Source organism: Colias croceus, chromosome 6 (assembly GCF_905220415.1).
Source record: "Colias croceus chromosome 6, ilColCroc2.1".
Taxonomy (NCBI): Eukaryota; Metazoa; Arthropoda; class Insecta; order Lepidoptera; family Pieridae; genus Colias; species Colias croceus.
In genome coordinates, this window is record NC_059542.1 from 431,652 (window position 1) to 448,244 (window position 16,593).

The 16,593-nt window shown below is 35.5% G+C and overlaps 1 protein-coding gene across 3 annotated transcripts in view; it reads left to right on the plus strand.

Annotated features, from left to right (window-relative positions):
- Positions 1-16,593, plus strand: part of LOC123692547 (lachesin-like) — a 55,756-nt gene that overhangs the window by 21,927 nt on the left and 17,236 nt on the right. For all 3 annotated transcript variants that reach the window (XM_045637303.1, XM_045637304.1, XM_045637305.1), the window contains exon 4: positions 14,233-14,440. In XM_045637303.1, coding sequence (XP_045493259.1) covers positions 14,233-14,440 — 208 coding nt within the window. The remainder of the gene's footprint in view (positions 1-14,232; positions 14,441-16,593) is intronic.

Genomic DNA, 16,593 nt, shown 5'->3' on the forward strand with positions numbered 1-16,593 from the left:
GTACCAACCTCGCTTGAATTCTATCTATTTTATAATTAAAATCAATCTAGATTTCGATTAATTGGGGACTTAATATAAATGATATAGGTATTATGTACCCTTCAAAATCAAAATCAAAATTGTTTATTTGGAACACAACAACGTGACAACAACACATTACAAAAACTTTATGCACGATGGCACCCAAACGCCCGCCTCCATACATTAGTAGTTCCACTAATCAAATTTTAACATTCATATCTCCAAAACAGAAACACAAAGTAATGATAAAAGTAAGTAAGACGATTTAAACAAAATTAAAAAGACAAAAATGTGCAGGTATGTGTTTGTGAGAGAGTGTGAGAATGTTATGTGTGTGAGTATGCGAGGGTGAGATTATGTGAGTTTGTGAGGTTGAGTGAGAAATGTAGATTATCCTTACCTACCCTTATATCATTCTAAGAGCCAGGTTATTAACTTGAAGATTGCTCACTTATTTACCTACATTTTGAAGAATATTTTTAAATTATTTGTCATTTTAACAGACATACCTACTAGTTAAAACCATCTCCAGAATTAGTTTAACTAACATCATAATGACCTTTCCACATAACAGTTAATACAAGAAATTTGACGAATAATTGTTGTTGACAATTTGGAAATTCAGAGCACCGTAACGGCGCAAATACGCAAAATGTTTGCTCCCAGTGACCGTAAACATAACATTGTAAACGAGGTTAAAGCGAAATTATAAACGGGATAAGCTGGAATCTGTAATTATTATCTAAACGACAGCGTCCGCCGCTCATGAATAATTTAATTGGCTGCAGTCAGATACAGGTCGGCGTGGAATTGTTTCTGCATTTAATATTCTACGTACCGATTAGATTTCGATATTGATACATTTGGAACTTTCGAACTACAGCGTCTGATGCTGCCCGCTGGTCGCTTGTTTTGAATTCCGAAATGCAGATATTGCATGTCCGTCCAGTTTTTAATTGGATTGTATTTGTGATTTTATCAGCTTATATGATCACTTCTATGTCGATGTTAAAGTGAACAGAGCTTAGAACTAACGCATTTTTATCTCTAACAGATTTATTTTGAAAATTGTTCTCATTAGGTGCTAAGTCGGCTAATAAATTTTAAACAAACTATTAATGTATGTAGAATACCGTGTTCGAATCATATGAGGTGAACAATTTGCACATGTTATTTATAAGAATTAACATTTATAGCTACCTCTACTAAATAATGAATCAAAATTTTATTCTTTATCGTTCTGTTTTTTCCAAAATAAAAAACCGCTATTGAACTCAATGTCATTGTTTATAAAAATCTCAAGAATACAACCATAAAATAATAGCAGTTTATTAAATATTAACGTTGGAAGGATGGACACAAAAGGTGGGTATTAATGCTAAATTGCGGTTATTCTTCTTTACTAATTGTCTCTATAAGGCATAATTAAATGTATTGTACTTCATAATAATCGGTTCACATATAAAACAATGCGTCAAATTGAATTTAAGTTGCGTATTTACTAGTTATTGTGATTTAGTATGTATGGAATGAAAATTATGGTTCTTTAGTGGCCTTTGTGCCTCCGTAAGGTTCTTCCATCGACACTATAAATAGCTACCAAATTAATAAATGATTGTTTAATACTCTTTTAGGCAATATGAACTGATCGATTAAGATGTAATTAAGTAGGTACCGTAAATCGAAAACTATTTACCAAGATACAAAGCAGTGCGCTTAAGCTAGTCTAAATAAACAATATCGTAATAACGTCATTAATTTTTGAGTTATAATTGATTAGTCTGAAAGTGCCAAAACCGCAAGTAACAGGGCAACACTGAACACAGCAGGACGATAAGTTGCCAGAGTGAATAAACAGGGTGTCAAATTTCACCCCTGCAGTAATTAAATCGGGGGAGAGGGTGGGACGCCACAAGCTTACCCGCTATGCAACAAATAACTCTAAACTTTTGACGTATTGATATTTTTAATCAAGCGTACTGTGTACTTTTTGACTTTTGAAAGTTATTGTGTGTAAATTCGTATTGAAGGGATGAATGGATTTGAGTGAATTTGTATAGAATATGTTAACAATAATGCCCTCTTTTTATTGTAGATGGATATGTGCATGAAATGTTAAAATATAATATTAAATGCATTTATACTAAACTAGCTGTGCTCCGCGGTTTCACCCGCATTGCTTCGCTGATCGCTCCTGTTGGTCTTAGCGTGATTATATTATATAGCCCTCTATAGCTCGATAAATGGGCTATCTATCGCCGAAAGAATTTTTCAAATCAGACCAGAATTTACTGAGATAAGCGCGTTCAAACAAACAAACTCTTCAGCTTTATAATATTATTATTTATAGATTATAGATTTAGCTTAAACAATAACATAGAAGACAGGTATTAACTGAATGTAACGACGCTAAAGCTTTTCTTCAACCAGAAATAGCAAGTAAAAACCATATTACAGGAAAACATTTTTAAAAATTGTTACGTGAAATTCCATGAACGCTAACAGGGCCATACATAATCATTGTACGCAGACAAGCGGAAAATATCCTTGCCCTAGAAGCGGTATTATTTATCTGTTTGTCCCGAATAAAGGTTGATCAAGTGTATCGATAGTACCGCCACTTGTCTTTGTTAGATGGTCATCTTGAAAGAGTTTCAGTTTGAGATTACGGCGTTTTATAAGAGAATATTTTTAGAAATATTGGACTATTTATTTTTAAAGTTTTCTCTCAGATATTTTTAATATCATTGTTACACACATAATCAAAGGCTTTTTATATTATATTAATTGTTTAGTCTTGTCGATATACATTCAAATGCGGTAGTTACGACGCTATCAAAGATTGTTTGAAGAGACAAAGTTATAATTATTGTATGTATGTAGTGGTTATCTTTTAAAAAACTGTATCGATTTTAGAACTTCTTCCATTATTATAAAACTACAGTATTCCTGATTATCGTGAGCTATATTTTTTATTAGATACCCGGTCAGATAAAGACATACGCAGTGTGCTATACGAATAAGTTTGAAGAGTCCCCAACCAAATGTTGCAATGTAGGACTTAACTTATTCATGAATTTGCCGCGGTATTAATAATTTGTTTTATTTTACGAGACCTATTATCTAGACGCTTCGCCTCGTAAATACTTGAGGTAGCTGAATTTTAAAGTAAATGAAAGGGTTGTTCTCAGTTATTTTATAGCGGATTCTGAGAATGATATGCCTCTTTTGGGGATTGCCTGCTTAATTACGATTTTAGGGAATTTCAAGGGTGGCGAATAAAAATGTATAGGTAGATGTAAAATTTTGATTAGATTTATTTATTAATTCCTTTGTTTACATTATTGTGCTGGGGTTAAAAGGAACTGAATATAATTAATTTGAGAAGACAGAGCGAATGAATGAAAAATGAATGCTCCTTTTAAAGATGTATTTTATTTTTCTTTTGGTCAACTTTTTTGTATAGTTGTTAAACTTATACAGAGAAAATTTTGAAGCATGTATGTAAATTTCATATTCATAAATTATTAATATACGAATTAGTTTTATTTTCATGTAACGTCAGTCGCATCAAGCTCTTTAGAAACTAGTGTGATAAATGAAAGGGATATAAATTTATAAAGAATAGAAAAAATTCGATCACGAGGCGGGACTCGAACCCGCATCCTTCGCGCCATTCCGGGGCGGATGCCTAACCAACTCAGCCACTCGTGACCCGCCCGAGTAATCGAATTTATTCTATCCTTTCAGTTTTATGTGTCTTAAGGGACACACCGCGCGCCATCTATTGAAATGATTTAACAACCATCTCAACCAATATGAAGCACTTTTCAGTGAATACAATATTGTAACGATGGAACACGACCTTTTCTTGAATTTATATTTTTTGGTTTTTATGGCATTCAAATGCTTTATAAATATAAATTTATAAAGAATAGAAAAAATTCGATCACGAGGCGGGACTCGAACCCGCATCCTTCGCGCCATTCCGGGGCGGATGCCTAACCAACTCAGCCACTCGTGACCCGCCCGAGTAATCGAATTTATTCTATCCTTTCAGTTTTATGTGTCTTAAGGGACACACCGCGCGCCATCTATTGAAATGATTTAACAACCATCTCAACCAATATGAAGCACTTTTCAGTGAATACAATATTGTAACGATGGAACACGACCTTTTCTTGAATTTATATTTTTTGGTTTTTATGGCATTCAAATGCTTTATAAATATAAATTTATAAAGAATAGAAAAAATTCGATCACGAGGCGGGACTCGAACCCGCATCCTTCGCGCCATTCCGGGGCGGATGCCTAACCAACTCAGCCACTCGTGACCCGCCCGAGTAATCGAATTTATTCTATCCTTTCAGTTTTATGTGTCTTAAGGGACACACCGCGCGCCATCTATTGAAATGATTTAACAACCATCTCAACCAATATGAAGCACTTTTCAGTGAATACAATATTGTAACGATGGAACACGACCTTTTCTTGAATTTATATTTTTTGGTTTTTATGGCATTCAAATGCTTTATAAATATAAATTTATAAAGAATAGAAAAAATTCGATCACGAGGCGGGACTCGAACCCGCATCCTTCGCGCCATTCCGGGGCGGATGCCTAACCAACTCAGCCACTCGTGACCCGCCCGAGTAATCGAATTTATTCTATCCTTTGGAATGGCGCGAAGGATGCGGGTTCGAGTCCCGCCTCGTGATCGAATTTTTTCTATTCTTTATAAATTTATATTTATAAAGCATTTGAATGCCATAAAAACCAAAAAATATAAATTCAAGAAAAGGTCGTGTTCCATCGTTACAATATTGTATTCACTGAAAAGTGCTTCATATTGGTTGAGATGGTTGTTAAATCATTTCAATAGATGGCGCGCGGTGTGTCCCTTAAGACACATAAAACTGAAAGGATAGAATAAATTCGATTACTCGGGCGGGTCACGAGTGGCTGAGTTGGTTAGGCATCCGCCCCGGAATGGCGCGAAGGATGCGGGTTCGAGTCCCGCCTCGTGATCGAATTTTTTCTATTCTTTATAAATTTATATTTATAAAGCATTTGAATGCCATAAAAACCAAAAAATATAAATTCAAGAAAAGGTCGTGTTCCATCGTTACAATATTGTATTCACTGAAAAGTGCTTCATATTGGTTGAGATGGTTGTTAAATCATTTCAATAGATGGCGCGCGGTGTGTCCCTTAAGACACATAAAACTGAAAGGATAGAATAAATTCGATTACTCGGGCGGGTCACGAGTGGCTGAGTTGGTTAGGCATCCGCCCCGGAATGGCGCGAAGGATGCGGGTTCGAGTCCCGCCTCGTGATCGAATTTTTTCTATTCTTTATAAATTTATATTTATAAAGCATTTGAATGCCATAAAAACCAAAAAATATAAATTCAAGAAAAGGTCGTGTTCCATCGTTACAATATTGTATTCACTGAAAAGTGCTTCATATTGGTTGAGATGGTTGTTAAATCATTTCAATAGATGGCGCGCGGTGTGTCCCTTAAGACACATAAAACTGAAAGGATAGAATAAATTCGATTACTCGGGCGGGTCACGAGTGGCTGAGTTGGTTAGGCATCCGCCCCGGAATGGCGCGAAGGATGCGGGTTCGAGTCCCGCCTCGTGATCGAATTTTTTCTATTCTTTATAAATTTATATTTATAAAGCATTTGAATGCCATAAAAACCAAAAAATATAAATTCAAGAAAAGGTCGTGTTCCATCGTTACAATATTGTATTCACTGAAAAGTGCTTCATATTGGTTGAGATGGTTGTTAAATCATTTCAATAGATGGCGCGCGGTGTGTCCCTTAAGACACATAAAACTGAAAGGATAGAATAAATTCGATTACTCGGGCGGGTCACGAGTGGCTGAGTTGGTTAGGCATCCGCCCCGGAATGGCGCGAAGGATGCGGGTTCGAGTCCCGCCTCGTGATCGAATTTTTTCTATTCTTTATAAATTTATATTTATAAAGCATTTGAATGCCATAAAAACCAAAAAATATAAATTCAAATGAAAGGGATCAAAGTATTATGCGCTTCTATGTAAGTTAGGCGACTGGTAGTTATTTCTATGTAGCCTTTTACCTGATCCTCATACAAATTTAAATATAAAAACATGTGTATTCAATTCGAAAAGCATTAGGCTAAACGGAAAACGGTATACATTTACTGGAATCGATTCAGTTCGAGTTGTATTTGATTAGGGTATGCGTTGGCCCGCACCCGAAATTATGATATCGCATTTTATATCCCCTCTTATTAAATTGGTTTTGGATGGTACGAACATTTTACTTACTTACTTACTTACTCCTTTGGCGCTGAAACCCCAAAGTGGGTCTTGGCCTCTGAGACGAGAACTCTCCATCTTCCCCGGTCCTGAGCGGTCTCTTCCCAATTATTGTTGGCTCGTAGCACGCGCAGGTCCACCTCTAATCGATCGCGCCAGCGATACTTAGGTCGTCCAACCGGCCGTCGGCCCAGGGGTCGCCCCAAGTATGCCCTCTTCAGTCCTCGTTCCTCACCCATTCTTTCTACATGACCGAGCCAACGGAGCCGTTGTGCTTTTATTTCTCCAAGTATGTTTGGCTCGGCCATTAGTTTTTCAAGTTCGGCATTTGTTCGGACTCTCCAGCTTCCGTCCTCTCGTCTGGTGGGACCAAAGATCTTGCGAAGAAGCCTTCTTTCGGCGACTAAAAGCTTGCGTTCTTCATTCTGGGTCAGGGTCCAGGCTTCACACCCATACATAAGTATTGGTCTTATGACCGTTTTGTATATACGTAATTTGGTGTTTTTGCTCAGAAGCCTGGACGCGAGCACCTTATGCAAAGCTGCGCCACATTTCAGGGTATTTTGGATACGGATATTAATTTCTTCCTCCCTGGAATGTGAGTCAGTTATAGTGCAACCCAGATATCGAAAACTAGCAACTCCTTTGTACGTCGTATCTCCAGCCTGTAGGTCTTGGCGTTGGGCTCGTGTATCTCTATACCGCTTCATGTGGAGATATTCCGTTTTGTTGGCATTGATTTTTAGTCCAACCTTTTCCGCTTCTTCTTTCAAGATACTCGCGGCTTCGCTCACTTCGTCGCGGGTTTCACCTAACAATGCGAGGTCATCAGCATACCCAATCACCTTATGCTTTCCATTCAGTGACACTCCCCAATCCAATGCAAGCATTTTACGCAGGATATATTCCAGTACTAAATTGAATAGCACAGGTGACAGGGCGTCACCTTGTTTTAATCCGGTGAACACCGCGAAGCCTTCTGTGAGTTCTTTACCTACCCTTACATGCATGCTACTCTCCCCAATAGCCACCTTTATTAGATCCACCAGTTTGATTGGGATACCAAGCTCCTTTAAGATAGCAAACAAGGCGCCTCTATCGATGCTATCGTATGCCTTCTCGAAGTCCACAAACAGCGCGTGCATGCTCTGAGCATATTCCCACCTCTTTTCCATTATCTGTTTGATAAGGAAAATCTGGGTACGAACATTTTAGTGAATGAAATAGTAGCACGTCTTCTATGTTTCGTGGTAAGAGGCTTTTTCTTGTAAACCCTCATAGAAGACTAGTTTCGGCTAGAACTACGCTGGCCTTGTGTATATTCACTTAATAAATGGTTTGATGGATTTTTTTTGCATAAATGTGCTCCTTCCATAATCGCAGGATAAAAAAAAATATTAGTAGCCTTTATCGCTCTTGCAGTAAACAACCAAATCTCACCTCTACACAACAGTAGCGTAGAAATAGAGCGTGCATACACCCAAATTAATCCAGTACTTGTGAGTTTTCTGAGCGTTCGCTGTACATTGCGGTTTAGGCATCACACGTCTGTTTGCATGAGATCGTATTGCCAATCAACTCGGTAATGTATCGCTGAAGTATCGAACCGTCAATTAGCCGAGCACGGTTCTAATAGTGGATAATTCTTCTTTGGTGTTTGTTTACTTATAGAGTTTTAATTGAGTTATTGGTTACAGTTTACAGACGATGGCACACGTCAAGCTCTTAAAAATTCTAAAGAAATGGCTGTAATTTTTTTATGTTTCTATCGAAGTAAAAAGTAAAAACAAAATCAAGCGTGTCACCTGCTTGATTTGAGCGTAACTTCGAATTGGTGAGGCGTAAAGCGATGAGGTTTTTTGAACATGCAGAGGGTTTAATTATCAAATTACTAATAGTAGGTATCAATTGAAGAAGGAGCAGTTAGATCTGGATAAAATTTCAATGAGACCACATGATAAGTGTCAGATTTTTTACAATACAAAAAGTCGAATGTAGAGTTTTTTGAAGTCGACTATAAGCACATACAGATTATATTATTATGGTAGGAAGGGAGTTTTCAGTTTACCACCCGCTTAAGTCCCAAACGGCAAATTTGACCGAAGAGTAATGCGGCATAATTTATACAAAAACAGTGGCGTCACTTGTGAGGCGCTAAGTCGCTAAGTCCCACATACTTAACAACAAATTCACGTTATCTCGCGAATTACCTCGAGTTCGCGAACTTTCTTAATGTTTTCCACTGTTACCAAATCTTATGTTACTCGGAGATGGGATTGCGTTATGTACCGCTGTTTACAAGTTTCAACGTTGTGGAAGATATTAATTTAGCTACCACTTGGGACGTATGGAATTTGCGGTTTGACAACCAAGTTTTGTCAAGTTTTGTGACCTATTTAAAAAGCTCATAAGATACTACGAACTGAAGATAAAACACTGAAGAAATTATGTAGGGGTACATATAAAGTTAAGAAAAAAATCATCAAAATTTATTAGTGACTGCTTCTATGATTAAAGTTAAGCATTTAAAATTTTAAAACTTATATAGAATAATATTTAGTGTTATTATGTGAAGTAATTTTGTAATTTGACGCAGTTTCGTGATGTGATACAGAGTTTTGTTCCGAAGCAGTGACATAAATAAATACAAAATATCCCTAGACTTTGTTGATGTGTGTAGTTCAAGCCAACTTAATTATGTCAATGCCAAGTCAATATAGGTAGGTATTCATTGCTACAATTAACCCGACTATTTATTAAGATAATTCATAAAAACATTCTCTCGCATCCTCCAAAATACGTTAGCACAAAATACACGAAAATAGTGTTTTAAAATAAATTTAGCAGCATTTTGCATACATTCGGAGCATAAACTAATTATAGGCGAGCGCCGTATTTTCGCTATCGGTCCACTTTGAATATTTTTACATTTTTTTTTATGAAAACCGATGTTAAATGAAAACATTGCTTTTGCTTTGCGCAAAAATAGTAAAAAAAGACTTAGTTTTAAAACGATTGATTTTTATTGATACAAAGATGAGGTGATACCTATAACACACACACACCTACAATCTACATGCTTTATGATATGGTAAATTTCCTAATGCAGTGGTGGCTCAATGGTGAGGACCTCGGACTTCGAATTATAAGTCGGGGGTTCGAGATAGGTGCAGTAAATAAATAGATTTTTTTCAATTTATCTGCGCATGTTATAACATCACTACTGCTTTAAACGGTGAAGGAAAACGCAGGCACACAGTCATAACCGGACCCGTCATTTAAAAAATCGTATTAACTTAAATAAGAATGCAAATAGCTTTGAAAGAATTTTTACTATTTTTTCATTGCGCTTAATTCTATATTATAAAATGGCGATTCTATTTGCATTATACCGCGACATTCGACTAAAGGCTCACTTCTTACCAAAGGCGTTTGTCGCATTTTCACATTATATCTCTGGAAAACCGTTTTATATTTTCGGATATTATTTTTGTCACCAAAATTTTCCAGAATAAAATTGATTGTCCACAACTATTAAATAAATTTAATCTCAGAGTTCCTACTAGGTACCCGCGTAATACAATTACACCTTTGGTTCCTCCTCTGCGTAGGACCGTATTTGGCCGAAATTCACCCATTTGTAGATTAAGTAAGCTGGTCAACGAGCATGCCAATTTTATTGATATTTTTCACGACAGCTGTAATAAAATCCGCAAGTATTTAAAGGAATTATCTTGATTTTGTTTACTTTTTATTTATTTATTTTTTTTTTTGTTTTGTATACCACATAGTGACTTGACTCATTAATCATGTTGTGTTATCCTGTAAATGTTTGTCACAATTGTCTTTTTTTATATTATGTACCCTAGCTCTAATTATTGTTGTGACTGATGTTGGATAACCTAAATAAATAAAATAAAAAAAATAAAAAAATAAAATAGACATTCCATCAAAACAATAAACAATTTTCTAGTATTTTCCACTGTAAAACATGAAAGGCTTTAAAATGCCTTTTGCAACGCATTTTATTGTGCTTTTTTTATATATTACCTATATTTCGGTCACACCACTGCCATAGCACCTGTTGCGAGTTTCAGCTCTAAATATCTCTTGCCTATTTTTACGTGTTTCCACCAAATTGTGTTTTGTAATGGTTTTAGATTTGCCTGATAGTAGGTAATTTAGATATATTTGATGGATTCAGTATTTTTAGGCTTTTTAATAAATTGAGTGGTAAAGTAACTGCCTACTGAGCCGACGGTCCCGGGTTCGATCCCCGGTCAGGGCAAATATTTGTGTGATGAACTCAATTATTTGTTCTTGGGTCTGGGTGTTATTATCTATATATTATGTATTTATTAAATATTATATATTTTATCGTCGCCTAGTACCCACAACACAAGCCTTAATTGAGCTTACTGTGGGACTAGGTCGATTTGTGTAATAATGTCTTATAATATTTATATTATTACTAGCGGTCCGCCCCGGCTTCGCCCGTGGTACATATTAACGTTTTCTCTACATAAGAACCATCCTCGTACTTCAAGGAATATAATAAAAAAAGAATTATCGAAATCGGTTCAGCCGTTCTCGAGTTATGGAATTACAACGAAAAGTGGCATTGATTTTTATATATTAGATTAGATATTATTATTTATTCTTGTTATTCATATTTCATTTTAAAGTTGGCAAAATACACCTACCACATTCAACTTTGTACAACTAGAGCTATTTTTTAATATGCATAGTTTTATATTATGTATAACCTAAAAGTTATAAAGTATAAAAATTCTGATTCAGTATAGTTTTATAGTCATAACTGGAAAGTATTACTTCATCTTCGTAGCAATAAAGATCTTCACTCCATGTGTTAGGAACATTGAAAATTTTATTCTATTATAGCCGTCGACTTTGCATTTTCATCTAGACTGTAGACATTAATACCTCGACGATTTTGTAACTCAAATCATTTCAAAATAAGTAAGTAACTTTGTACATAAGAAGAAGTCAATTTCTTTCAACTTTAAATGACAATTCATTATTTTAAAAGCGGTTTTCAATTTCAATGTGACAAGACGCCATTCATTTGGTAGTACGTTTCGAATTAAAAAGTAAAGTGAATAAGATTCTTAAAGATATCACTGAAACAAGTACTGAAAATTAAACAGAACATGAATACCATCGCGAATAATACGCAGTTAATAACACAAACGAGCTGGTTTAAGAAGGAGACAAAGATTAACACGAAAAAGACAAGAAAAAAACACTAATTACCGCAGCCATATGAAATGTTACATCAATTAAATAGAGTAGCTTAGCGAGACGGCCAAGATATAAATGACGGCGCTTAGTGACTCAATATTCGAGGTCCAGGTGATGTTAATAGCTGTATAATGGACGATCAAGCCATTAATACTGCGAACTCTGATGCCATAACTCATCTACTTCCGTAATAATTCTCGCCTTTGAACTGCTAAGCGAGCTTTAGCCTACTAGAGATCGGTAATGTGCTGTATAATATTATGTTATGTAAATATTGAGTACGTATCTATTGACGTGGTTAAAACGTGGTAAGGGACTCTGATTGAGCGGAAGGTGTAAGTTTAATCTTCTAGAGCATATTTTGTGATTTATATTGTGCTTGTACTGGCTGCAAGTTAGTAATATATTTTATTAACCTGCAGCCAGTACAAAGCAACTAAAGAGACTTGCTGAATCTGCGACTTTGTTCAAGATTTACAAACATCGAATACCTACATTTGTCATTATCTGCTCGCTATAATTCTACCCAGGTAGCGCTTTAAGATTTAAATTGTTTTAATAAATATTTTTCTTATCTGAGCAGAGCATATACGAACTATAAATCATAAAATCCGTTCATCATCGAGAAAAACTTTAACAGGTGATGCACGTAAACTATTAACCACGCGCATCTCTATACATTGTACATACTTTGCCTCAACTTTTGCTACAAGCAGTTACCAGGAGCCATCAGGTATCAAAAACAAGTGAAGCTAGACGCCTTGTTTACGGAGCGGCTCCTCACCGCAGACGTGCCGCACTGCGCACTATCAATACACTGCATATTTTATGAGTTCTCAACTCTATCTACTTAGAATGCTGGAGATGGCTCGATATTTAAAGCACCGTTTTGTATGCCAATACTTTGTGCTATAAGAACGGGTGAAATTGCGACAGACAGACGTGTACGTACATGCCCTTAAATCTCTAACTCAATAGGCCAGTTCATTTGCTGATCGTCTTTTAGCACATTTTTGAAGTAAAACCAGCAATACTGTCACGCATCTTTGAACGACGATTACACACGCTCTTTTTTCGTATGCTTTCGTACTTTCATATATTATTGGGCATTTTAACTGACAGATAAACTTAACAGAATATACCCTGAAGTTATGAAATCGTTTCGATAACGCGTAAAAATACATAAAGGCTTGTAGCGGTGTACAGTGTACGTTGCTCCGAGTAGCCGATACCTAATTTTGATTTAACACAGGTTTTTAGTTCCAGGCCTTTCCATACCACTACTTTGTAAGGTCGTCTACATTATGTTATGATTTTACTGGGATAAATAAATAATGCATTCAGCTTTGGTGAAAGGCCGAATATCAACATTATTAATTCGGAATTTAAAGGGATTAAAATCATGATTTGTTTTGACTGCCTTTACAATATTCAATACATGAAATGAATTAAACTTTGCTTGTAATGTCAAAATAACATCAATATCAGTTGGAAAGCACGTGAATTATAAATTCGGAATAGTTAACAGTTTAATGCTTTGATAAGAGCGTAAGCAGAAGTTTCTTCTGATAAATCAGTTTCTAGAAATCGTCTGCTACTCACTCTCAATAGACGTCAAAAAAGGAGTAGGTTTTCAAGTCGATTGTCCTTTTTTTAGATTTGGGTGAAGCAATTTTGATGATATTTTTAAGCTAGCGCCTAGAGTTTATCTCATTTAAAATTGAAGGTTAGTTTTTAGTTTTAATATACTTTTTATATCAACATCATATTATTGTGTCAAAATATTTGGATGAATAGATATATAGAAATACAATGTTATTATATTACTTAATGTGTTTGCTTTTTCGCGAGTATTCATCAAATCAAAAGCGTTTTATTTGCACGGGTTTAATATGAGTCTGCATTTATTTTCATCAGAATAAAATATAAACATGAAGAATATTATTAAGAATAATGTTTTACATACTTACCTACATTCTTTGCTTGTATTTAAAAGCTCATATTCTGAAACACTTTCAATATCCCAACTTATTTGTTTGTCTGTCTCTTCAAACTAATCGTCGTCAAAACAAATGAGTCGATTTGGATGAAATTTGGTATAAAGTTTGCCTGAGAAAGGACATAGGAAAGTTCAAGGGAATTATGCGAGATTTCCTTTGACTACAGGACGGGGGAAAAGCTGGTATTACAATAAGCATTAAATGAATGTATGACAAAATAACAGACACGTAACCGTGTGGGTGTAGATTCAATTTCCCTTCGTGTTAGAAGCAAATTTACTAACGGCTTACTTGATTTCCAATAAGGTAGTGTTGGTGCCGCGTTGTAGGGAGAATTTAGTGTCTAATATATCACCTAGCTTCAGTTTGTTGTGTGATGTATTACATTACGATACGTTGGTCTTTATCCACTTGCTTATTGATGTAATAGTAATAAAATAGTTTACTTTTCGCTCTTCTTTTTAAAGCTCTGTTTGGTCAGTCGAACAAAAAACAATAATTTTACCAACTCAAATTTATTGGCTGAGTCTCTATTCTCTATACATTATTTCCGAATCAGGTCTTGATTTTTTTTGTTTTTGTTTTTTTTAACCTGTATCTATTAAAAAACAAACAGCTAATTTTCCTTTCTCTCCAGGTAGCATGGATCCACATAGACCGTCAGATGATCCTCACGATCCATCGCCATGTGATCACGCGGCTGGCGCGCTTCAGTGTGTCGCACGACAACGCGATGACTTGGCTGCTGCACGTCAGCCAAGTGCAGCAGGAGGACCGCGGGTACTACATGTGCCAGGTCAACACCAACCCGATGATTAGCCAAGTGGGATACCTGCAGGTTGTCGGTGAGCAATTGTTGGTGGTAATCTTTTGCTTTTTAGCCAAGTGGATTTGGGTTTTAGCCATTGTGTTTGAGCTTCTGCAAAAATAATTTAGCACATTTCAGTTGATTCATTTTAACAAATGCAAAGGCCAAAGGCTCAATTCTAGTGTAAAAATAGGGTGGTATTTTTTTTTTTTTTTTAATTGCTAAACATTAGATTTCCAGTCATTCTACCATATTTAATGAAAATGCTCATTTAGCAAATTACAAAAACATCTGCTGCATTTAAACAAAAAAAAAACTTTAATCAAATAAAATTTCACTAGTTTTTCGCTCAAAATCGGACAAAGGCAGCCATTGCAAACCAGTAAGCAATAACTTAAATATTTCAGCCGCCAAGTATTTTAAGTCACGTACCAATGTAACTTTTACGGCAAAAATCGTAGGCGCAAACCACAATTCCGGATCCCACTTAGTGTGTGGGGTCGGTTTAGTGAGTTTAGTGGAAGTTAAAGTGGAAATAAACAGTGTTTTTTACGAAACCACCGCGCATTGCAGCTTTATGCCTTTTTCATTGCTCGCAGTCGAACTGAAGACGGAGGTGTTTTTAACTTCACCGGTTGGATTTTATTGCTCTGATAAATTCCGTTGTAAACTTTAGTGTGGGTTCTTTTTGTGGGAAAGAAGTGAATTTTTAACGTTAAACCGGTTGAAGTTTGGTTATGTTTGTGCGCTAAAACAGTCGTAGACCGCTCACAATCTTGTCAAATGTAGGAAATATTGGCAGTAATTGACGTGATGCAGGGCAGTGTCTTGGTAGTCCATTAGTTCCGTAGTCTATTTATATGACTGATAAAGTATGTGTGATAAGGGCTAAAATCTGTTCAATTTATTGAATACAAATGTAATTCATATATATTATGTAAGTAAAATGAATGAATAGACCTAAGTACTGAAACAGTGGAAACATTTGAACTAAAATTGTTATATCTGTCGTTTTATATCCTTTAATAGTAATTAACCCATTGAGCCCCAAGCGGCCCGATCGGTCCCAGACACAATAGATTTTCTATTGTGTCTGTGGTTCCGGGGCCTGAGTTATGAATATCCTTGCATCGACGTTTTTTGGTTATTAACATTGTATATCATATTCAGATAACAAAATATTAATAAACAATATTGTAGAAGTGTTGTCTTTAGAAGATAAAACATTCTTTAATATAAATATAGATAATTCTTCAGTAGTACATTGTTCTTAGATAAATTCTCGTTATAAATATTCATAGTGTATCAATAGCAACTTAATTCGATTAAAAAACGCATCATGCATTTATGAATTGAGAAGTTAACACGTTAGAAAATTCCCGACACAAATTCATGCATAATTTTGTTAGCTAGCAACTAGCTCCAGCTCGCTAACAGCAAACTTGCACAATTGTTCAACCTTTGAGCTCGTCCCGGCGGAGTCGACTCCAAGAGTTAAAGAGACGAAAAACCCACCTCAAGGGAAATGTAGGAACTTTGAAATTTTAAATGCACATTTTCGTAACGTAACGTAGGAAGGTAGAGCGTTTTGTTTTTGTTACGCGTTAGGAAATGTTACTTTATTTGAAACGGTGTGCTAGATTTGGTGTGTTTGCTAATTTTGTAAGCTTTGCTTAATACGATGAGGTTGTTTGATAGTGTTGTGAACATTCTTTTTCCATATATTAAAAATGGGAAAAACAAAATATTTATTATTGCGATACCTTTAATTAATAAAAAAGTAGGGTGATACAGTGGCAACATACATTTACAAGGTCTATATGGGATTTTTTAAATAAGTAATTGTAATAATAAGGTGACGAGGATTTAATCAAGTTGGTTATATAATCTACAAGGTTCTTCACGCATTTTTGCACACTAAAATCTCTTTATATTACTCATATAACTGGTTTATATAATATAGAAATAAAATCGAAAATACAACAATAAAATTTGCACGTGGTAAATATCACACGCGCCAGCTAGTTCAAAATTTAGGCAAATACAAACGATCAATTATTGTTCAAGCGTTGAGCCTCAATTTCAACTTGAAAGAGTTAAAAAGACCAAAAACTGTACGCAGGGGAAAAGTTGGAAGTTTTAAATTTTAAATTCATGTTCGCGGAGCAAATATTTTGCACACGTTGCTTT